The 24,614-nt window shown below is 41.6% G+C and overlaps 1 protein-coding gene across 4 annotated transcripts in view; it reads left to right on the plus strand.

Moving 5' to 3' along the window:
- Window positions 1-24,614, plus strand: part of RASGEF1C (RasGEF domain family member 1C) — a 160,630-nt gene that overhangs the window by 124,478 nt on the left and 11,538 nt on the right. For all 4 annotated transcript variants that reach the window (XM_053298753.1, XM_053298754.1, XM_053298751.1 and 1 more), the window contains 8 exons: window positions 1,338-1,433; window positions 3,665-3,767; window positions 3,879-3,958; window positions 6,109-6,204; window positions 13,182-13,277; window positions 17,500-17,623; window positions 20,203-20,275; window positions 21,681-22,820. In XM_053298753.1, coding sequence (XP_053154728.1) covers window positions 1,338-1,433; window positions 3,665-3,767; window positions 3,879-3,958; window positions 6,109-6,204; window positions 13,182-13,277; window positions 17,500-17,623; window positions 20,203-20,275; window positions 21,681-21,705 — 693 coding nt within the window. In that variant the 3' untranslated portion in view covers window positions 21,706-22,820. The remainder of the gene's footprint in view (window positions 1-1,337; window positions 1,434-3,664; window positions 3,768-3,878; window positions 3,959-6,108; window positions 6,205-13,181; window positions 13,278-17,499; window positions 17,624-20,202; window positions 20,276-21,680; window positions 22,821-24,614) is intronic.

Consider the following 24,614-nt stretch of genomic DNA (forward strand, 5'->3'; position numbering starts at 1 on the left):
GGCCTCCAAAATGGCTGCCACCACCTCAGAAAGGGCTGAAACGGCCCTTTGGAGACCAGGGGTAGGAGGAATTGCCAGAGGCCCACCAGCAGCTTCAGGTATCGCCTGAAGCTGCCAAACCCAGCAATGAGTTTAAAAAAAAATTTCATCTGTAGAACCCCAAACTGGCTGGAATTTGAACCGAGCCAGGCCCATCATTCAGGGTGACAAAACCAAACATGCCCTGTCCAGTTCGAATCCAGTTTGGGCTCAAACCGAACTGGGCAAACCAGTTTTGTGTGCACCCCTAGCATCTGGTGGGCCACAGTGTAAAGCAGAATGCTGGGCTAGATGAGTGTTGGGCCTGATCCAGCAGAGCTGTTCTTATGTTCTTATGTACCCTTTAGTAACTGTAAACTGATTAAAAAAGAAAAAATCAAAGAAATTCAGCTGTGATCCCTCTCCGGAAGACTATCATAAGGTGAAGTTGTTTTATTTACTTAAAGAATTTAGTCACCATTTACAGACGGAGTTGAGAGCATTCACTCTTAGGCAGTCTTCTAATGGCTACTGTCTAAAGAATTTGTGTCCTAAGAATGACATTTTCTGATGAATTTTGCCATGTGAGTGACTTGTTTCACAGCAACCAATGATACAGAAATAGGTCAGAGAAAACGAGATCTGTAGTGAAGATATTCTCTCAAAGGCAAGAGAATGTGAAAGAAATAATATTTTGAGGCAAATAATATTCAGTGCTGTAACTGCGTCATCTTTTGCATTGATATCTTTCTCCCTAACCTAATCAGAAATTTTGTTTCATGCAAGACAGCACCGTGGGCAATTGCATTTGCTGAACTGTGGGAACTCCTGGAGTCAAAAGCATAAACGAAATACATATTACACAGAAAGGCGTGCTTGTCTGATTTTATTTTCTCCAAATTCTCGTTGCTCTTCACATACTGCAATATCCTGGCTGTTAATATCCTAGTGAGCATGGATTGGAATAAATTGCCTCGTGAGCAATTGCTCTAGGCAAAGTGGGACTGTTCATCATGCACTGATTTGATTTGTAGAACACGTCACACTCTGTTGAGTCCAACACATCTGCTGCTACCCACCCATTGACATTTAAAGTTCAGTCCCACATGCACTGTCCATCGTGTGTGTGTGTGTGTGTGTGTGTGTGTGTGTGTGGTGTGTGTCTGTGTGTGGTGTGTGTGTGTGTGTTTACATAAGCACATGTTGTTGTTGATACAGTCACAATTTATACTTGCTGTACCCCCCCCCCCTTTTTTTTTCCTTTAAAGAAGCTAAGCAGAATCTAGTTATATGTATCATTTCAGGTTTTTGTTTTCCAGCCTTGTTTCAGTGAACAGAAGAAGACTAGTAACCTTGAGGCCTATGTAAAATGGTTCAATAGACTCTGCTATCTTGTAGCAACAGAAATTTGCATGGTAAGTGAAATATGTGCAGCCATCATTTTCCTTCTGCCTGATAGTGCCACTCAGATTTATTTTTTTCTTAAACTAATCACATTGCTCAGATTGGATTTTTTAAAATTAAAAATCAGAAAACCTATCAGCTTTTGCAGAAGCACTGGAGTAAATAGCACACATATGGGAAATGGGGAAACAGAATATTGATCTAATTAGACACTGGCATAGAATTTGGAATGATTTTGCATAGAACTTTGAACAGTTTAATCCCATGCAGGGGCTCCATAGTATGAAAAACGATGGCCTGTTTTGCTGACACCAAAACTCAATATAGACAACAGCCTATCACATTCTGTTTAGAGATGTGCATGGGCTGGTGGGGCGGGGAGTGGTTCCCTTCAGGAGTCAGTAAGGAGCTTCTTACCTGCTCCTCCCCACCCTCGACGGGGTGGGGAGCAGTTCCCTTAAGGAGCTCCTTGCCTGCTCCTCCCCACCCCACTGCTTTTCCGGGCATAGTGCCTGGTCCCCCGTTGGCCGTGCAGGGCTGACACCACACAGAAGCTGCAGGGAACAGCACCGCAGCCCCCTGTGGCTGGTTGGGAACTGGGTCCAGTGCCCAGAAAAGCAGCGGGGTGAGGAGGAGCAGGTAAAGAGCTCCTTACCAGCTCCTTAAGGGAACCGCTCCCCACCCCATTAAGCCAGCTCAAACACCCATGCCCAAGCCAGTTTGGCGCTGCCCATAAGAGGCGCCAAATTGGCTCATGCAAACCTCTGATTCTGTTCAGGGCTCCAAATACCAGTGTAAGCAGAGTGCTCCCCACTAGCCTGCATAGGCTGAAATATGCTCTTAAATTACAATTCCTATAATAGAAATGAGGGTCTATTAGCATATTCAGAGGGTTTGGGATGGAGATAAACATTGCATTTTTAGAGCAGTGGGTGACATTTTGGAAGCAGCCTAATTGAATCCAGTCCAAATGTAACTGTTGTTTCTCCAGGGCAGGGCTGGATGGGGGCATGATTCTGAAAGCAGGAAGCTGTGGTGTACTGATTGCCTAGAGCCTGTGTTTTTGCCAAGAAATCCCCTCTTTCTCCCTCCCCCAGCTATTTGAGCAGTTTTTTTCTTTTTTGAGAAAAATGTTTCCTTGTTATCATAAGGAAACAGAGGAACAAATAATAAACGTACCTGTGATGTTTTAAATAAAATATTGGCAGCCTCTGAAGTGCAGAGAGAGGGACAAGACTGCCGGCTGAAACAGCAGTTGATTTTCTGATATGTATATCTGTCCTTCATATTTTAAAGTTGGAAGAAATTGATCGCACAGTTTGACTTCTGTTTTTATAGTATGTCTGTTTATGGAATATTTTAACAAGAGTTCAGGACTAAATAATGGAAATTAGATAATTATTTTAAAAACCCACACCATTTCTATTATTGCTCTTAAGGGAAGGCCAGACAGTTATATATTTTAAAGAAAACATTGTGCTGAAAAGAAAGCTCCTCTCTACCAGAATTTGCCAAAAATATACTCTAGTACAGCCCTGTTCTTAAGCTCAGACAGTGCAGTGTGGACATCCTCTTGCCAAGGGTATCTGATTTTGCTGCTAAAGTCTTCTAGAGTACCCGGAACTTATCAGTGTCCAAGGCAGAAAACTCGGTAGTTTGACAGTCAATACAACCCAGTAGGGGTTAATGCATCTATTTCCAACTAAGTCTCTTTCATTCTGATATAAAACAAAATGTCATCACTGCCTAGATAACCATGTCTGGTTCCTTTGTTATCATACTTAAGGGATGGCTATTGAGAAATGCAACTGATGCAAAAGAACACCCTCCAGTAATTTACAGGTGGCTTTAAGATGTTTGTCTTTACCGTCTTCCCCTTGAGATCAAGTCCAGAGTTACAGTAATTGACATTTTATTGATAGCTAGTTGGACAGTATATCCCTGAAAATTAATAGTCTAGGTTTATATCCAGGTTATGTGTCAGTGTTGGGCCAGTGTTTGAATATGTTTTTAAAGTATTATAGATTTTGAACACTTGCTATAATGGAAGCTTAGATTCTGTAAGCTGCCAGCAGTAAGTGTTATTAATCAAACACCTTGGATGAAGTTTTGTAGCTGCACATGTTCTGAAATCAATGGGTTGAGCTATAGAACAGGATGTCTCCAGTGTAGAGGCCTGACATTTCACACGATCCTTTACACTTGTCTTCCATTGCTGTTTTCTCTGTCTCTTTGATTGCAGCCTGCCAAAAAGAAGCAGCGAGCACAAGTCATTGAGTTCTTCATTGATGTTGCTCGAGAGTGCTTTAACATAGGAAATTTTAACTCGCTGATGGCAATCATATGTAAGTTTTCTAAAAGGAGTGATATAAATTTCCATTTCCATATGAAATTATAGATGTGTAAAGTGTTTCTGATAACTAACAAACTTCCACGTTCTTCTTCTTTTCCTCCAGCTGGGATGAACATGAGTCCTGTCTCTAGGTTAAAGAAGACCTGGTCAAAAGTGAAAACAGCCAAATTCTTTATTCTTGAGGTAAAATAGCAAGAATATTTGCTGCTGCTATTTTTTGTGAATTTAAGTCAAATATGCATAGTCTAGCCAAATGATAAATTTGGCCTCACATATCATGCCAAATTTTGGATGTAGTAAAAGGTGGTAAGTAGAAAATGTTTGACCCTCAGAAGAGTGCAAACTTATTCCTGACACAGTTCAAGACTCTTCTATTTAGTTCAGGCACTGGAGAATAACATTTATAACTGTAGCGGAACTGTGTTCTACCACTAGTGGTGTGCACGGAACCACAGAGGTGTGGTTCGATGCTGGGGGTGGGTCTTTAAGGACGCACTTCCCCCACCACGACTTGGTTTCTGGCAAGGCTTTTGGGGCAGCAGCATACCTGCCTGCCTCCTCTGCCCCCGTTCCTGGCCAGAAGTACCATCTGTGCATGTGCCAGGCACACGTGATGTGCATGCAACGTGCGTGCACTGGACACGACATGCACACATACAGACGGTACTTCTGGCCACTTCCAGCCAAGAGCAGGGGCAGGGGCGGCAGGCAGGTATGCTGCCGCCCCAAAAACCTTGCCAGAAACCGAGCACCGGCGGAGATAGTGTGGCAGTGGGGGGGGGGAGTGCACCCTCCCCCGCCCTTAAAGAGCCAACCTCCCAGCATCGAACCTTTGAGCTGGTGCCACATTTGAACTGGTTCGGAGGCCTCTACATTGGAACTCTACAATGGGCCTCTACAATAGACTACCACTATTTTGACTACAATAACGTTCATTGCAATACTGGGGATCAAAACAGCAGATTATTTGAAATAGGTACCATTTTCTAGGCAACTGAAGGATCTGAATTCTACCAATAGAGAAAACAGCACATCAGAATATCCACCCACATTTGGAAAATGTACAGATTTACTTGGAATAAAATGTCAAGGCTCTCTGTTGACATTCCCTATAATAATGCTTGCCAGGCAGCCCATTTCCCCTTAGGCTACTCCCAGAGGATCATTTCCAAGAGCTACAATCACCAGGGCTGCAATGCAACTATTTGTCTCACTTCACTACTAGTTTGTTTATATGATACGAGTCATGTCGCCACTTCCATTTTCCTTGCCAGTACACATTTTTGCATGCTTTGATACAAGTGGGCTCTCTTGAAAACTGTATGGATCGTACCTCTCTCCATACATATCTCTAGCATGAGAGAGAGAGAGAGAGAGAGAGAGAGAGAGAGAGAGAGAGAGAGAGAGAGAGAGAATCTCATATATAGATATATATGATATACTCTTGGCAGATCAGCCCTATGATGAACTGACACCAAAGTACAAGGATGCATCTTAAAACATGCATATATGTACACAAGTGTTCAGTGTAATTATACGATAAAACCATTTCATACGTTTGGAATTCCAGTCTTGCTGAAACTATAGTGGTAGAAGGGTTCTATTAGTGACGAGTCAGGCCTTGGCCTGGCTTTGAGCCAGGTTACAGCTAGGGGGATCCTACAGCAAACAAAGGGACCAGAGGCAGCAGACATGGTCAAGTCAGACTCAGACTAAGACCAAGGACCAGCTCAGGTAGACAAGCATCAAAAGGGCCAGAAGCAGGAAGCACAGTCAGGGCTGGAATGGGGTCAAATATTGAAAGAGACAAATAAAGGCTGGGCAAGATGAGACAGAACTGTTGCACTGTTGAGTGATGTTGCTCAGACTGAGGTACCACGCTTGGAGCAATTCTTATATGGGGGCCCCTATTGGTTCCTCAGGGCACCTGGGCTGAATGGGTGGTGCCACTCTGCAGCAGAGAACTGGCTGATAAAATTGGTCCATATATTGGTGTGGACATGTACTGTATAGGCAAGAAGTCACAAAAATGAGGCAATATAGACAACTACTGGATTTGAAGCATTTCATACTACATGTGAAGTGATATTTATTGCCTCCCACGAAGTACAGGTTAAACCAGATTAAATGCATCAGATTAAACCAGGCAATTGACATTTATTGGGTGAGCTACGAGTGTTCTGTGTGATTCAACCACTGCCTAGCAATTACTAAAAAGGTGGTGAGCGAGCATCAGCAAAACAAGTATCATCTGGAAACCTTCTTAGAGGTATCCTTAGAGTGATCTCCAGATAAATACAATGGACTGATGTACTGTTGTTTTTTACTTGCAGCATCAAATGGACCCTACTGGTAATTTTTATAACTACAGAACTGCACTGCGGGGAGCTGCCCATCGGTCCCTAACAGCACACAGCAATAGGGAAAAGGTGAGCAGTCGAAGCAGCAATGTCACATTCTTAGGGAATACTTTTTTTCACCAGCAGGTAAACTGTTGATTCATCTGGGCAGGGGCAAGTAACTGGCCTAGGGGTGCTGAAAATATTAGCATATATGTTATTAATATATTTAGCATCCCTGGGCCAGCTACTTGCCCCAGACCAACTTTAATAATGAGTAATAATGACCTAATATTAATAACCAATCTATTATTAATAATTATAATAAACAACCATTTATTGACAGTAATTATAACATCACAGTATGAAGCGCAGTGGTTATAACAACTGTGGATATGGGAGTGTTTTCATAATCACATGCCAGGAGTGGTGTCACATCATGTCATGTACTTGTATATTTTGGCATGTAGTGTCATTTTATATGTAGAGAGCCAAGTTGTGGAAGGAATAAAACCAGAAAATGTTGTTTGCAGTTTTTAGGGTGGTCCCTTGACTCTTGTATAATATATTTGACCCATGTGATTTGGCAGAACTAAGAACACATCAAGATGGTTACCATTCTACTAGGACCTGTGGAAGAAAGATGCATTTGACTTTGTGCTTCATTCTGGAACTTTGTAGCAAAGTCACCATAATACATTTTCAAGCTACATTTATTTATTTATTTATTTATTTAGATTTATATGTCACCCTACTCCCATAGGACTCAGGGCAGCTTACAAACAATAACATAAACAGCAACACAATTCTATAAAATACGTCTTACATAATGTCATAACCCCAACCCCATACAGTACTCATTCCACATGACATAGTAACCATGGATTACAAGATCACTCTACGACCTGCTATCTCAGCGACCGACCGAATTAGTTACTTATTGTCCAGCGGCTGTGTCCTACCCACCAGGAAGTGGCTGTGCTTTGCAATTCCTTCTACTGCAGACGCAGATGGTGGGTTGAGGGAGTAAAAATATCAACTTTTTGTGAGCCCCTGAAAACTAAGTGGGGTTCTGAAACAAATTGAAACCATCCAAATAAGTCCCTCAATTAATGACGCAAGCAAAATGACTGAAATACGGACAACAAAAAGCAATGGGAATCTGAAACAATATATTTTTATATGCACAATATATTTTTATATGCTGTTCCTTTATTATGTACTAGTGACAGTGGCAATAGACAAAGCACCATGAGCTTTTGTCATGTCTGATTCGTTTTAAGAAGATTGTATTGTAATCGCTAAACAATCTCTAGAATGTTATTGCAGGGTGTGCTGGCTTGTACTTGCTTACTCTTTCTGTCGGGATTATTCTAAATTTATTTGTAGTAGAAAGAGAGTCTCCCATTGGCTGCTTCAGTTGTAATGAAAACACCCAGAGGAATCTGTTCACCTTGAACAGAGAACTTCTGCTGTATGGCGAGATGATGAATAGCATAATAAAGAAGAGCTGAGAAATTCATATAAGAAGCCAACAAACTCTGGGAACAAGGAACTGATATTTTTAAGATGCTTGTGCAGTTTGTCCCTCTGGTGTAGCTATGCAAGCCTGCAGCTCTGTGACTTGATCTCATTTCCTGTAGAAGTCATTTATGCTGGTTAGATGGAACAGAAAAGTATCGCTTTAAAACCAAGGGCAACAGAAGGTTAATATTCAAATAGAAGAATATATTTTTCAAGGGATAAAGGCTATTTTCTACTTGTAACTGAATGCATAACATGATAGCTGCTAGAGAAAGTATGTATACATCCAGGCTAGAATCTAGTCATTGTTGGGGGCTTTCATATCCCATAGCCACTACAGCTAATAATTCCAAGTCTTAGTTTCACTACTTCCTAAAAATAACAATATGTTAATTTTGCTCACACTAGAAAAAAACCCAATGAAATGGGATCACTGCTCATTTAGAAGACAATATTATCTACTGGTAGTCCACTGTAGCAAATCTTGTTCTTTTGAAATGGGCTTGTTTACAGCTGAATAAAGAGCAAAGGATTATATTTTCCATATTCATGTATTAAGTTGGTAGGTGATTTGAACATCATTTTTTTAAAGTTAAAGAACTCAGCTTTGTAAATCATTACAGAAAGTACCCCCTTCTAACCACCTCAGTGTCAACTGTTTGAACAGAAGTATATAATATTACATCATGGAGTGGATTTTTTTCCAGGCAAGTAAAGAGATGAATATCTTCAGACCTTAATTGACTATCTGATTTGACTTGCAAATTCTCAGCACATTCAAGCAGCCATAGTGACTGCTGCTCACAGTACACTACACACTCAATGTGTCATGCATGCCAATGTACTGTTATCAAAAAGTAACTGTGCAGAGAATTTAATTTAGGGTAGTGCAGAAGAACAGAACAGGGAAACCAACATAACACCTTAGTGGTGTTTATTACCGGTCTCTATTGGCCAGGTTACATTCCTCCACAGTTTTATTATTTACTAATTGTATATACCACTTTATATCCAAGAAATTATTTCAAAGCAGTTTGAAATAGAATAAAATGAAAACAATTTTTAAAAAGAACTAAAACCAAAAATTGACAAACACACCAGCAAACAAGCAATAGCCAAACAACTAACAACACAAAACTCAATGGAACAAAAACTTGATTTGCTTTCAGAACACCAGGGACAGAACCAAATGTATTGTCTGTGGAAGGGTGTCTCAATTTTATTTTTATGGTATTTATTTTAAGGTGGATTCCTCACTTTTCCTTAAGAAAAAAAGCCCACAGCAGTCATACACAAATATAATCTATAATATGCTATATCTTTAAGATGTCTTGAGACAAATACAGCAATTTAAAAAAACACCCCAGAAATCTAATGGGCAAGACCCATGACTACATCCCATTGAAATTAATGGTTCTTAAGTTAGTCATGGCCAGCTTATCTCATCTATGTCAGTGGTGCTTAGTCCTGACTGACTTAGTGTGGATCCTGCCCAGTGAGGTTTTGATTATTTTCTGAGGCACAATCCTGTGTATGTACTCAGAAGCAAAGCCCACTGTGTTCAGTGGAGCTTCTCCCAGCTAATTGTGCTTGAACTGTAGGCACAATGACCAAAGTGACCAGTAGCCCCCAGTGCAGGTAATGGCTCCCTTCTGGGCCAAACAGCAGGCACAGAAACACACAATCCAGCTGAGACTGTGGCAAAGGGCTAAAGCCCTCCCCGGCAATGCCATGATCCTGTAATCTGCCCTATTCCCTGCAGCTGCTATTTACATTTTTTAAAAGCCCCTCACAGGACCAAATGTCTCATCTAGCTTGGGCACCTGTTGAGTCATCCTTAGACATGCTGAACCCAAGCTATATAGGGATTTGAAGAAATTAACCAACTGTTTTGTGAGCCTCTCAGAGAATAATTTGTTATGGGGTGGCTAACAAATAAAGAGTGATGTTATTACTACTACCATTACCACTACCACTACCACTCCTCCTTCTCCTCCAGAAGCTTATAGGCTGCTAGTATGGCCAACCAGCACATTTTATATGCTTCTAGTGGCTTTTCCCCCATCAGAGGTAACAATTGCCTGCAATCTTGTTTTATGCCTCCTGAAGCTTCTGTATACATTCAAGCATAGCCTCACATAGATCACATTGCCTTATTCAATCCTTGAGGTTGTCAAATGCATGACAGTTGTTAGATCCTTATTGTCTAGGAAGGGAAAGAGTCAGAAAATGGGGTATAAGTAGAAAGCACTCCTGTTCATTGCTGCCAGTTGATGTCCTAGTACCAGAACGACGTCCAGGATTACAGTTATGCCAGGCTGTGAACTTCTTGTTAATTGAGTTTGAAACTGCACATAAATTCACCTCCCCTAGATCACAGGGACCCCTTGAATATCATCTTCTCTGTCATCAGTTTCTTAGCCAATTCCTTATATCTCAGACACTGATTCAGGGCTTACACTACATCAGTCTGCTGTACATGAAAAACAGAGCTGGGTGTCTTCAGCACATTGATTATACCACACTGCCCACTCTCTTCCATAGTATAATGTAAATGTTAACCAAGACTGGTGACAAGAAGGAACCCGTAGGCAAGCACTAATTGCCAAGTGCAGCTGCCTGGTAAGGAAGGATTTGAACTACTCTAAGATATCTTGAAACCCCACCAAAAACCATAAATGCCCTGTAAGATTCAGTAGTTAATGATGTCATAAGATGCTATGGGCCGAACTAGCTGTTACAGCTGTATAAACCTGAGTCTGCTGCAATTACAGAGAAAACAGGAGGCGGGGTCCACTTGAAGTAGCAAAGGGGATATGTATGTGAAGAGTGCACTGGCATATTCCCTGAAGCTGCTGGTTCTAGGCACTATTCTAGCTAGGACTCTGATACTGGAAGTGAATCTGACTAATAAAGAAGCAATTGGAGAAAGGAATCCAAAAGAACTAACAGGAACATACTGTCCCCAGAGGCACTCTTACCCCTGGACTTCCAGGCCGAAGTCCAGGGCCTTCACAGCCCCTGGGGGCCCCCAAATCCTCTTTAGTCTGTCCTGGGTGGTGTGATCACCTGGCCGAGCATGATGATGCTTAATTTGCAAGGGAGGGGGCCCTCCAAAGGTCTTTAGGTCCAGGCTCCAAAATTACCTAGGTGCACCTCTGACTTTCCCTGGCCATTTCTAGATTCAGACTCTTCACCAGTCTCCATTGCAAAGCTGCTGATCTCTATAACATGTGTGTTGGAAGACATGAAATGGCTTATACACATGTAGCAAAATAACAATTCACAAGACTTCCACATGTAACTGCATGTGAACATGCAGTTCACATGCAGTTTCACACATGCAGTGTGAAACATGCAGTTTCACATGTAACTGGCAGTGCTGCAACACCAAACCTCGCACCTAAGCCCAGCTCATAGCGGAGATTAAGGATGCAACTGGGTCAAACTGATGTCTTCACATGTGGCTCCATGCATCCATTTAGGTGGGTGCTACTATATATGACCAGCTTCTCTGATGTGTTTACATCTTGGTTACATCATTGTTAGTCTTCTTGTATTTTGTAAGTATGATGAAAGCACAGAGAAGTCTTGTTGCAGCTCACATTTTGACTAGGTATTTTAGGGTTTGTTTGTTCTTAATGTTAAGCTTGAGCTTATGAAGGGAGTGGTGGTGAAGGGAGAAGCACCTACACCATCCCTCTTATGTTACGTTATGTTATGGCCAGTGGTTATAACAATAAACTTACTACTGCACCTTCCTTTTATCCTACTTCTCTCACTGTTGCAAGGCCCTCCTGAGCATCCCCCCCCCCCTTTCTTTTTTAACACATAGCCTGCTGCTCAACACACAACTATCAAAAATAATTTGAGGTCATTTGTTACTAAACCAAATGACTATTTTATTGGCACTCTTTCCCAAAGCTGTACCATTTTGCAAGGCTATTATACTCTAGTGTGTCCTTAACAAGTAATAGCTCTGTTCATTTTCAAAAAGTTTAGGGGATATATTTGAAAGTTATCTCATCTGACATGTTCATTCTCCCCTAAATGGAACTATAGCTCCTGTAGTGACAACAACTCACTATCCAGGTGAGTTTCGACCTTCATCAGAGAGTTTAATACATTGTTTTATAGGTGAAGATGAACTTGTTGTAGAGGACCTCTGCAAGCAACAGTGCAGGGGAAGCTACTTTGCGATGATTAGATTGTTATTGCTTCTGTGCATAGTTTGCCAGACTTTCCTACCTGCCTACATTACCTTACCTATCTTTGTACTGTTCTAAAAACGGACTACAACAAAATTTAGTTTACAAAGGAATCCAAGAAGATAGCTTGGTGGGAGGAGGGGAGAACAGAAATCTGCATTATATGTATTGATGAGTGTGACAGCTGAAAGAAGGTAAATTGAATTTTTGTATTTATTCAGACAAGCATTTCATATAAAGCAGAGATGTTTTGGGTGGAGTTGAGGCTTGCCAAAAGGTCTTGCTTTCTGAGATGGAGCGCAAAATTTTCTCCTCCCCTAGCAGGATACTCCTTGTCTTCTCCCAGAAGATTATAAATTGGGTTAGTTGGAAATAAGCAATGCTTCAGGACACCAGATGAAATTGCATTTTTTGCAGCTAGTTTGCAAAGCAACAATTTAAATTGCAAATGTTTTACCTTTTTCCCCTAGTAGAAAAGGCATTCTGCAAACCTAATTTGGAACTGGAAGCCTTTGTTCTATTACTGTATGTCCGGCTTTGCATGGAGCTACTCAAACCACATTCTCAGCATGCCAAATTCTACATTTAATTGGACCTCAATGCTGGTAGACATAACATTACAGTTCTCAATCCAAAGAAGCAGTAGAGTAGATACAACATGATATAAGATAAATACCCAGCCTAAATCCACATTGCTTGTTGGATGCCTGTGGAGTTCAACCAGAAGGGGATCAAGTACTGTGTAAAACATCAAATGCATAAATACTAGTTCTGCAACATAAATAATCCTCTTTCATTCACATCAATGGAGTGTATATTATCTAAATTGGAATATTAGATATGCTCAGTGACAAACGACTATTATTCCATATATTTGCTTGTTTGAATTTATTTGTTAATGTTCACCATGTGGTAGCCCACATTTCATTTTATTATTTTGTTCTTTCTTCTCTTTCTTAGACTGTTGAAAGTTAATTAGTTGTCTTATTAAAATGTTCTTGTTCACAAAAGGATTTTATATTTGCTTTGAAAGACTGATACTACTGTAATATTAATAGGATTAAAAAACCTGAAACATCAGAATATGTCCTCTTTCCAGAATTATTGTGCCAGAGTACACAGAGAAATTCTGCTCAGTGCTGTAGTTATCCTATGAGTTGTTAATGCTATCTCTTGTATCTGTTCTCCTCTAGGCCTAGTTAGTATTCATATTGCTTCATTACAGTATTGTACATTGAAAAGTTAATCTCTCTTTTCTTCTTGTGAATGAGCTGTTCTTTCATGCAGAAAAAAACAGAACCGCAAAGATAATAAATAATGTCATTCTCTTCACAGATTGTGATTCCGTTCTTCAGCCTGCTGATCAAAGATATTTACTTTTTGAATGAAGGATGTGCTAACCGCCTCCCAAATGGACATGTCAACTTTGAAGTAAGCAGGCAAATCTCTTTATAAAACTCATTGTTAATAAGTCTCTGTGAATCCTTCTACTATGTTTCAGTGTAACAAAGACTGTAACTAAACAAAAAAGGAACATCTCTTGTGATTTCCTTAGAAGTCATACAATCCCAGCACACCTCTTAATAACATAAATCAGCTATAAGGTTATGCATTAAATGGTCTGTCTTGGAGAGCGGGATCCAAAAGATCCATGCTTAATTTGCATGTTACTATTTCCCTGTGAGTTGGGTGAAAATACTGTGTCAGAAATAATGATCAGTACAGCTACAGGTACAGCTGATAGGTATTAGTGAAGATGAATTCTACAAAGAGTAAGGACCAGTTCATAGGAAGCTGCCTTATACTGAAGTATACTGCCTTATACTTCATAGGAAGCTGCCTTATACTGAGTCAAACCATTGGTCCATCTAGATCAGTATTGTCAGCACTGAATTGGAAGCAGCTCTCCCAATTTAAGACAGGAGCCTTTCCCAGTCCTACCTGGAGATGAGGACTCTACCCAGGGTCCTTTGTGAGAAGAAAGACTCTGGGGGGCTATTTAAGGGAAAGGCTGCAGCAGGCGGCACAGCTGGCGGCATGACCAGCCTGCAGGCGGCCGCTGAAGCCAGCCGCCAAAGGATGCCGGCCTTTGGTGTAGGGCTGAGAGTTGGGCTGCACTCTGTTCAGCTTGGCTGTTTGAGGAGTTGCAGCAGTAAGTGTGCCAGCTTTGTTACTGAGATTGGGTAATGTGTTTGGGTCTGCCTGGAGATGGAGAGACAGGGGGTGTCTTCATTGAATGTGGGGCAGCTATTCCAGTGGTGGTGGGGAATAGAAGAAGTAACGTTGGCAGGTCGGCAGGCCATTCCAGGGGAAGTGTAGTCAGAAACCTAATAGCTGTCTCCCCTTCCGGCTGTCCTGCCAGCTCTTTGAACTCAGGGAGCATTGCTAACAACCAACATAGCCTTACCTTGCTCCTCTGCAATGCCAGGTTGGTCCAAAATAAGCCAGAGCTCATCCGAGATTTGATTATGGATGAAGGGGCTGACCTGGTATGTATTACTGAGACTTGGTTGGGGGAAGCTAGTGGTCCAGTTTGATCCCAGCTTCTCCCTCCATGATATTCTGTAGAGGAGCAGGTGAGGGGACATGGGCGGGGAGGTGGAGTGGCTGTGGTCTATAAGGATGACATTTCCCTTACCAGGGTCCCAGTTAGGGTATCGGACCATATTGAAGGTGTGTACTTAAGTTTGGGGACCAGGGATAGATTGGGACTTCTGTTGGTGTACCGACCACCGCGCTGCCCAACTGAGCTCATGGACTTGGTCACAGAACTTGCGTTGGAGTCTCCCAGACTCTTGGTGCTGGGGGACTTCAATGTTCATTTCAGGACTAATTTGTCCAGGGCAGCTCAGGAGTTCATAGCGGCCATGACAACTATGGGCCTATCCCAAGTGGTCTCTGGACTGACGAACAGTGCAGGTCACATGCTTGATCTGGTCTTTTACTCTGATCAGGGTGGAGTTCTGTGGTGGGGACTCCTGTGATTTCCCCATTGTCATGGACGGACCACCATCTGGTTAAGTTTGGGATTACAACCACTTCCCACCTCCACAGGGGCGAGGGGCCTATAAGAATGGTCCACCTGAAGAGGTTAATGGATTCAGTAGGATTCCAAGAAGCCTTGGAAGGATTTATTGTTGGTTTTGCCGGTGATCCTGTTGATGCCCTGGTGGGCAGTAGACATGATTGCTCCTAATCGTCCCCTCCAACCCGCTTCAAAATTGGCCCCTTGGTATACGGAAGAGCTATGGGGGCTGAAGTGGCAAGGTAGGCGACTGGAGCGCAAGTGCCCATGCCTTCTCAGTTGCTGCCCCAAGATTTTGGAATGTGCACCCTGCTGAGTTATGATCCTCCCCATCTCTGGCAATTTTTAAAAAACATTTGAAAACCCTTTTTTTTAACCCAAGCTTTCTCAGGTTTTTAATAAAAAGTATTGTTTAATTTTATGGTTTTTAAATTATTGTACTGTTTTAACTTTATATGTGTTTTGTGTTTGTTGTTGTTGTTGTTGTTGTTATTAATTCGATTTCTATACCGCTCTTCCAAAAATGGCTCAGGGCGGTTTACATAAATAAATAAGATGGCTCCCTGTCCCCAAAGGGCTCACATTCTAAACACAAGATACACACCAGCAACAGTCACTGGAGGTACTGTGCTGGGGGTGGATAGGGCCAGTTACTCTCCCCCTGCTAAATAAAGAGAATCACCACGGTAAAAGGTGCCTCTTTGCCCAGTTAGCAAGGGTTTTAACTTTTATATGTGTTAATTGTTGTTGGCTGCCCAGATATGTAAGTTTGGGCAGTGTATAAATTTGATAAATAAATAAATAAATGACAGATGCTCTACCACTAGGTTATAGTCCCATTCACACAGGGTACTCTGTAGGGGTGTGCACAAAACTGGTTTGCCCAGTTCAGTTCAAGTACAGATGGGACTCGAACTGAACCGGGCATGTTTGGTCCTCCCCCTCGAACAGACACACACACACCCAACTCAGCCCAAATTTGAGCCGGTTTGCGGGTTGTACTGTTAAACATTTTTAACAACTTACTGCCTCCAGGGGGTGCTACCACAGCCATTGTGGGGTGTCTCTGGTGGGTCCCCCTCCCTCTGCCAGCCTCCCTGCAAATGGCCAGGGTGCATGCATGGCAGCCTCCAAAATGGCCACCGCCATTTTGTGGCCCTCTGGCCACATCAGAAAGGGCCAGAGGGCCAAAAATGGGGGAGGCCAGCAGGGGAAGGGGGAGCCACCGGAGACCCCTCCACAACCACAGCAGCACCCCCTGGAGGCAGTGAGGAGTTGTTGTTTTTAAAATTTAAACTAGAAACCCTGAACGGCCCCGAGCCGTCCCAGGGGGTACGACTCAACCTTGAGGGTGAGCCCTTAAGCCAGACCAGTTCAATGATGAACCAGCTCGAGGTTGAGCTTGTTTGCACATCCCTAGTACTCTGAACAGCCCCTTGCATATAAATCCAATAAATAAATAACCTCCAGAAGCTAATACTTCTGTCAGTTGTGTCAGTCATCCACAGAGCTCTGTCTCCTGTATCTTGACAGCAACCACTCTTTACCTACATCCTTGGCAGCACCAGAATGCTTTCAAGATGGGTTTAAATGCTAGGCACCTTTTTCAGTTTAATCACATCAGAACAATAACAAAACCTTTGTATTATGTGCAACATATCAATTTCATATTCGAGATCCAGAGAATGTTATTATGAACTGCAAAGTAATTTATCCCTTCCAGCCTTCATTTCCTTCTGGTGTTCTACAGGAAAAATGCTGTATTTAAAAATATATCCCAAGAAAAATTGCACTCAAGGGAGTGAAAAAACCCACACACATTCTACCATCTGAATCATGTGTCCGACACATTCACCAGTACTTTTGAGGCATTTTAGACTCGTGGATGATAAAGAGGCAGTGCTGGTAACTCTCTTCCATTTAGCAGGGAGGAAGCAACTATCCTTATTCAGCCCACCACAGCTCTAGTGGTTCCTCTCTGGGTAGGATAATTGCGACCGCTTTGGAGATAGGATGTAATCCTATCCACCCCCAGCACAGGACCTCCAGTGACTGTTGCTGGTGTGTATCTTGTGTTTTTTTTAGAATGTGAGCCCTTTGGGGACAGGGAGCAATCTTATTTATTTATTATTTCTCTATGTAAACTGCCCTGGGCCAATTTTGGAAGGGCAGTATAAAAATCAAAATAATAATAATAATAATAATAATAATAATAATAATAATAATAATAATAAATCACCTTAATTAATTAATTAATTAATTAAGAGCACCTCAACACCATAGGGGCCACAGAAATCACCACCAGCCAATTACAAAAAGCAGCTTTACTGAGAACAGCCTATATTCTGCGACGATATCTATAACAATTGACAATAAAATCCAGCCATCCCAGATCCTTGGGAAGGACTCGATGTCTGGATAAAACAAACCAGTCAATAACACCTGTCTGACTGTGTAAACAAGATAATAATAATTTTAAAATATTTTATCTATGTAAACTACTTTGAGAACTTTTTTTGTTGAAAAGTGGCATAGTACTATTTTTAATAATAGAGCCACAGTGGCCATCTTGATGATATGCAATGTCTTTGTACCTGGATGTCTTTTGTTTTGTTTTAATCTTTATAGAAATTCCTGGAGCTGGCTAAACAAGTAGGGGAATTTATAACATGGAAACAAGTAGAATGTCCATTTGAACGAGATGATAATATTATCCACTATTTACATACAGCACCAATTTTTACTGAAGATGGTAAGATATTCCTATATATATTTCAGGGGTCTAGTGTGGTACATACAAGTATTATCCCATAACTCTGGATAAAATGTGATGTCTCTGAATCTGTCTTCACACAGTTCCATTGTCTATAGCAGGCTGCTATAAGAATGATTCTCTGGGCCTTTATCTTTCCCATAACTTTTCACACAGGCATCTTGCTTGTAACAAATCATCTCTCTAGTACTCACAGAGGATTAGGCCTTGTAACCATTGCATGAGGCACTGTCATGAATGTCAGTCATGCTTTGGCTGAAAATGTTCTGAAACTGAGCTACTGTTTCCTGTAAGTCAACAAGCTCATCTCTCTCCAAATGAAGTTTGTCATGACTGCAGGCAGTAAAACCAGCACCCAGCTCCCAATAGAGCAATATTTACCTTTTAAAATGTGCTCAAAAGCAGGAGGGGGGACCCTTTCACTGTACTTCTTTTGTCATGCAATTAATCATTCCCATTTGCAAATTAGTTTCTGTCTGACTCCTCTTTCTACCTATCCAATTTATCATGTTACTCTGTGTCATTTCATAATGGGTTAATTCAGTCACATCCCATTATCATGTCAGATATAAAGACTGAATTTGTTGGCATTGCCTATGCATGCCCATAGGCTTGGCTGACTTTGGATTTATTTTGAACTTTTGATTTTTAAGGAGCAGCCTTTAAAACTCATCCACATTAATCATATCAGGCAGCTGGGACTTCATTGGCCACACATGAAGTTGTTATGTAGCAACAAAAATTATGTTCAAGATGCATAAGGAACTCCTATCAAATCTAAAAACAACTGAAGCAATTTTAATGAGCCCTATAATGATGGGACATGAACAGGGCAACCTGGTAGTGCTCAGAAGCTTCTGGAACAGTAAAGGGTATTTCAGAATTTGTACTATCAGACTCCAAGATGTGAATAGGTAATTTAAGCCTTTTTCTGCCCTCCAATTGATTCCTGACCCTTCCCCTAACCCAGGGATTGTCAAATTCGAGTCCCCAGATGTTGTTGGACTGCAACTCCCATCATCCCCAGTCCCAATGGCATGATGGACAATGACTCAAGTTTGAGAATCTCTGCCTAATTGAAGGCTACTTCACTCATTGAAGCTCTTCCTATGAACAAGTGGGAGGGGCTGCCCTGTTTTGCGGGGAGGAAGCCTGAAAGTTCTTACCTCCCCACAGATTTATTTTATTTATTTATATTATTTATTTATTTTTATTTGTATACTGCCCTTCCAAAATGGCTGAGGGCGGTTTACAATTAAAACACACCACTAAAACAGTAAAGAGCTAAAACAAATTAAAAAAACAATATAACAATTAACAATTTAAAAACATTTTAAAACAACAATTAAACAATTACAGTGATTAAAAACCTCGAAATCGGATTTTGAATTTTAAAATAAACCAGAAATTAAAACCCCCACAATTTAGGAATCTGAGAAAGCTTGGGTGAAAAGAAGGATTTTATGATGGGCGCCTTCTCCCTGGGTGGGCAGATTGCTTGCCCAGATGAGCGGCGGCTTCACTCCGGCACCCACACCCGGCCACAGCTTGCTCTAGTGCTCCGGGGGTCAGGTGAAGGGAAGCGCCACCATGTGGCGCCCTGGCCCCCCAGAGCGCCAGTAATGTACCACGCGAGTGTCCAGTGCATTTCCGGGATCTCCCCTCCACAAGGTGCCCACTGCGGCTGCAAGCAGCCATGAGACACACGACCAGGAGAACGGGGTTAATGGAGCACTTGCTCCATTAACCTCATTTAAGGGGGAGAGTATATAGGCAGGCTTGCCGCCAAGCCACCGCTGGGAACCATGCGGCTATCAGCGGTTTTCACACGCAGCAAAAACCCGGCTGAGCTTCCATAGCCCAAGTTTCGCTGCATGTGAAAATAGCCTCATTATTTTTCTTCATGGGGAAAAACTGCATCTAGACAACATGTGTGCATTAATCACTTGTGACAAGATACACATGGGCACTGGCCCAGCTGTAGTTATATACAACAACTAGTGAATCCCAAAAAACGTATATCATCATCTGTATTAAAAGATGCATGCAGCCAATTCACTAGAGTTTGAATTGGCATGAAAATATAGGACATACGTCTGTACACTGAGATCTGTATTAGCTGTGTAAATAGAAACTGGCTTCTTCATGCAAATCTCTCTTGTAATGGTATACAGTCTTGTTTCTACCTGTAACTTCTGTCCCATTTAAAAAAAAATAATCACACATCACAATTTATTGTTGCTAGAAGAGTGCTACAATAACTAAAGCACACAGCAGAGCAACAATTCACAAAAGTGGTGTGTGTGTGTGTGTGTGTGTGTGTGTGTGTGTGTGTGTGTGTGTATAAAATCAAACAAGGCCAAAAGCAAGTTGTCATACATAACCAACCTAGGCATTACATGTAAGCACTAATGCTTCATTAGTCTGCATGTCAACCATTATGTATTTATATTTACTTTTGTAAACTGCCTTTTGTCAATTGACATCAAGTGATTACTTGCACTAACTGGGCTACTGATATCATTTCAATAATCTGAATTGCTGCTTTTTTTTAAAAGGTTTGTATCTGGCTTCCTATGAAAGTGAAAGTCCAGAAAACCAAACTGAAAAAGAAAGGTGGAAAACCTTGAGGTATGGTTTCCCATAGTGAAAAGTGGTTTTATATATTGTGTTATATATATGTGTGTATAGAATAACACTGCAAAGTGTTACGTGCCATTTTAAGCACCAAATGATACTGCACAGGCAACAATGTAATAGTAGTATAACAGCTCTTTTTTAGCTGGAAAAGCAACTTCAGAAAGGGGGAGATTGGGACTGGAGGAAGGTGAGTGTGCTGTCATTGCACACATTTGTGTGTGTGGTTTGGCCCAAAGGCAGTTACAGTATAACAAAGTAATTTTATAATTTTAAAAGCACACTCTTGGCCCAATACAAATCAGGCCAATTGAATTCAGAGCTTCTGGAATCAAGACACAGCAGGAAGTAGTTGCATGTTAGTCTCCACAAACTAGTAATCATCCTGGTTTGTGATATTGCTTAGATCACTGCCGTTGCTGAGTTACCTTCATACACGTGCTTGGAAGGAGCCGTAAAAGCAGAATGGCAGAACAGAATGCAAGAAGGGGACAATTCATGTTCAGATTCCATGCTGGGAAAGGGACTTCACATGGAGCTTGGCTTTCTCGCGAGAATTTGAAGCATGTGTGGAACCAACCACCTGCTGCAGTGAACTGATACTAGAATTAGAAACTGCTAATTACATTGAGGAGTAGGGGTTTATCGCCTTTAAGCTTCATAAAATCACTATTTCATAAAATCACTTCACTATTAATTGGCTAGGACATGTGTCCTACCCAAGTTCAGGAGCTGTGAGCACTTCTGTTTTGTGACCGCGTGAGGGTAAAAAGTAAGGTAGGAGGCGGGGAAGGTGATCATGTGCACGGCAGGCACTGGGTAGGCAGGCTTTTCCCTCCTACCTCATTAAACAGCTGGGTTCAGCCGCTGGGTAGGACAGAGCCCTCTTTTCCAGCATGAGCCTCGCAAACAGTCACTTCCTTGCTTTTTACTCACACACGATCGCAAACAGGAGTGCACACAGCTCCTGAACTTGGATAAATTAATGATCATGTGAACTAGCCTAGAGGTTTTAAGGCAGAGGGAAAGCACTCCCTTTATTATTTATGACCACTTTTCACATTATTCTTTCCTACATCTGTTCAAGTCTTTGCACTTAGAAACTCTCTGATGCATACTTTAGCCACAAGAATATGTATAAGAAAAAAATAATATGAAAAATGACAGATTTTATTTTAAGGCTTGGTTAACAAAGCTTTTTTGTTTAGCTTTCCCTAGTGTGTCTTCTCTTGACCCCCTCCTAAAGTTAGGGCCATACCTTCTCCTGTTCCTGTGCTGGGCAGCAGCCAGATACCGTATCTGCCAGGGCAGTAACAGTGTGTGACCAAAGGGATTCTAGGAAACTCTTCTGCCACACATGTTCTCTCTCTTTTACTATTCCTGTGTTTCTGCTTTTCAGATCAACTATCTTAGGAAAAACTTGAAGATAAAGATCTGTAACTGCAGTAGGATAAGCTAAATCCACAAAAGTACTTTGCACTACTGATTCCAAAGATGCCTATTTGGGATTGATGAGATTTTATTCTATTATTTTTTGGACTATTTGGAGTGGTTAACTGGATTCCACAAGACTCAGCAGAGGTATCTTTTTTTTTTTTTTAAATGCACGCACAATGATCTTTTCTAGCTACTCTAGAACAAGGACAAGGAGAGCCATGGTGCTGCAAACACAAAGTCTCCACTGGAAAGGTACAGGGTGTGTATCTCAAAAGCAGGGTGCTTCGGACAATAACTCTCCAAGAGCTGTCAAAAGTAAATTTTGTCAAGTGCAGCATTAATCTGGTTATATGCTACATAAAAAAGAACTTCGTTTTCCCTCCACAAACTTCAGCCTCATTGAACAATATTTAGCAGCAAGAAAGAAAGGACAAATACAAAACCACACCAGTATGGAAAACTCATGCAAACTCCACCCATTTTTAAATATGGACTTGTTTGAGCTACAAACATCTGTTAGTTCTCCTTCTGTCTGGCTGCAAATCACAACATGTTTTTTCTAATAATATATAATGCCATCAACTTCTAAACTGTTTTGATGAAGTACATGGCTCTTAGTCTGAGTTACCTCTATATGAAGCATGTAGCATATTCTCTAGTTTTGTTGGCTGATGGTTGCAAGAATCATCTTCAAGGGGCCTTACTTCACTGACAATTGATAAAATATGAACCCATTAAGGGCTCTAGCAAGTTAAAATGGCTTTTCTTTCTTTCTTCTAGTCAGAAGCAAAGGATATTTGATGAGGGAATGACTAGACATTAGGGCTCTTTTTCTAGTGAATCCAAGATAAAGTGGACAGTTGTGAATCTATGAAATGTTGCACTATGCTAAAGAATTTTCAACACGTTCCTAAGATGGGTATCTTCTTACTTTCTAATTATTCTTCTTATGTATCAATCATGCTCACTGCATTCCTTCTGTGGGAACAGTAAGCCATTTCTCCTGGCTATCGTGGTTTTTGATGGAGATCAGGGATTGCTTCATCATCATCATCATCATAACTGCATACTTAGTTATGCATACATTTAATGTGAAACATAGGTAAGTTTAAAAAAAAAGATACATGCAACAGAATGAAGCCAAAGGCATAGCTCTTATTGCTTGCCTTACAAAAGAATTTAGCATTATTAGGTATTAGGAACAAACCTTGACTTTAATCACTGGGGCTTTGTTTCATAACAAGGGTGAAAATAATAACAATATGGTTTCAGGGCCAGTTCAGAAGTTGAAAACTGCAGTAATATCTTACATGCAGTGTTCTTGCCTCAGAATCACATGTGCTTGTCACTATTGTAGAAAGATGTGTGACACTATGAGGCTGTCCTCACAAGCAGCCTAGCCTCCTGGCTTTGGCTAGGCTGCTCATGTGGAGTGCTGGGATCCACACGAATCCCGGCACTCTCACCCAGTCTAAGCCTGCTCCCAAGCCTGGCTCTTAGCTGAGGATAAGGGAGCAAGTGCTCCCTTAACCCAGCTGCCAGGATCATGTGTCTCCTTGGGCTGTACACAGGCGCCTAGAGCACCTGTGTGACGGGGGATCTTGTCTATACACCGTGCTCATGCTGCAGTGCATTGTGGGATATCTGGAGGCCAGGGTGCGTTGTCCCGGCCTCCGGAGCTCCGTGCTGCATGGCACAGCGCAGATAGTCTGGGAGCACAGTATGCACCACCAGCAACATTTCTGAGATCATCTGGGGGGAAGGTGAGTTGGAGCAGTCGACCCCTAACACACACACCCCACCTAGTCATGTGAATGCCCCTATGTATATACATATATAGGTAGCCATGACTGGCCAAACTTCCATTATCTTTTCAGTTTCACAGATGGCCAGAAGGAAAATGCAAATTAGGTCAGTCATGTGAACAATTTATGTCATATATTACTCCTCAAATATAGTGGTGGACTCATCCAATCCACCCCTGTCTCCCACCATATGTATTATTTTACTGCAATGTTTAGTTTCTGAACTGGCCCTCAGTTGATCAACAAAGCAATCCTCAGATACCAGTTTGTGTTTGAATAGTAATTGAACTGGATTGTTGACTTCCACTTCTGAGAATATAAGCAATGAAGTCTCATAAGATTCCCCCATGGACTGCTCAGAAGCTGACAGTGGTGCTTTCTTTAAATGAGGCCGTATTAGCCTCTGGAATGCAACTCAGTTATTGAATCTATAAGTAAAGTTGTGTGGTTGAGTCGGTGTCGATTCCTGGTGACCACAGAGCCCTGTGGTTGTCTTTGGTAGAATACAAGAGGGGTTGACCATTGCCATCTCCCATGCAGTATGAGATGATGCCTTTCAGCATCTTCCTGTATCGCTGCTGCCTGATATGTTTCCCATAGTCTCGGAAACATACCAGTGGGGATTCGAACTGGCAACCTCTTGCTCACTGGGCAAGTCACTTCCCCACTGTGCCATTAGGTGACTTTTATTTTATCTACTGGGGCCTGTATTTTCACTGCTTGAAAAAGCTGCTCACACATTCTGCAGTGACATCTTCACAGCTAAAGCTGGAATGAAAACTTTGTCAGCCTTGCACATACAATCACAAAGATTTCAAAGCAAATGTATACTAGCCTGCCTGCCTACATATACCTATGTTAGTTATTTGTATCCTAAAAGGATCAAAGCAAAGAAAATATTTTGTAAACTTCCCTGCCTGGTTGCTTAAAGGGAATTCTTACTTGTCAGAGCCTGCTTCATGTGATCAGCCCCAACTATTTATAACCGTTGCAGTTTCTGCACTGAGTGCCACAGTGTGGAAGCATTTTAAAATTACAAATTGGCCACACTGAACTGGATGCACATTACAGGGCAATGAGAAACTGGATGA

The sequence above is a fragment of the Hemicordylus capensis genome, chromosome 2 (assembly GCF_027244095.1).
Source record: "Hemicordylus capensis ecotype Gifberg chromosome 2, rHemCap1.1.pri, whole genome shotgun sequence".
NCBI classification, from domain to species: Eukaryota; Metazoa; Chordata; class Lepidosauria; order Squamata; family Cordylidae; genus Hemicordylus; species Hemicordylus capensis.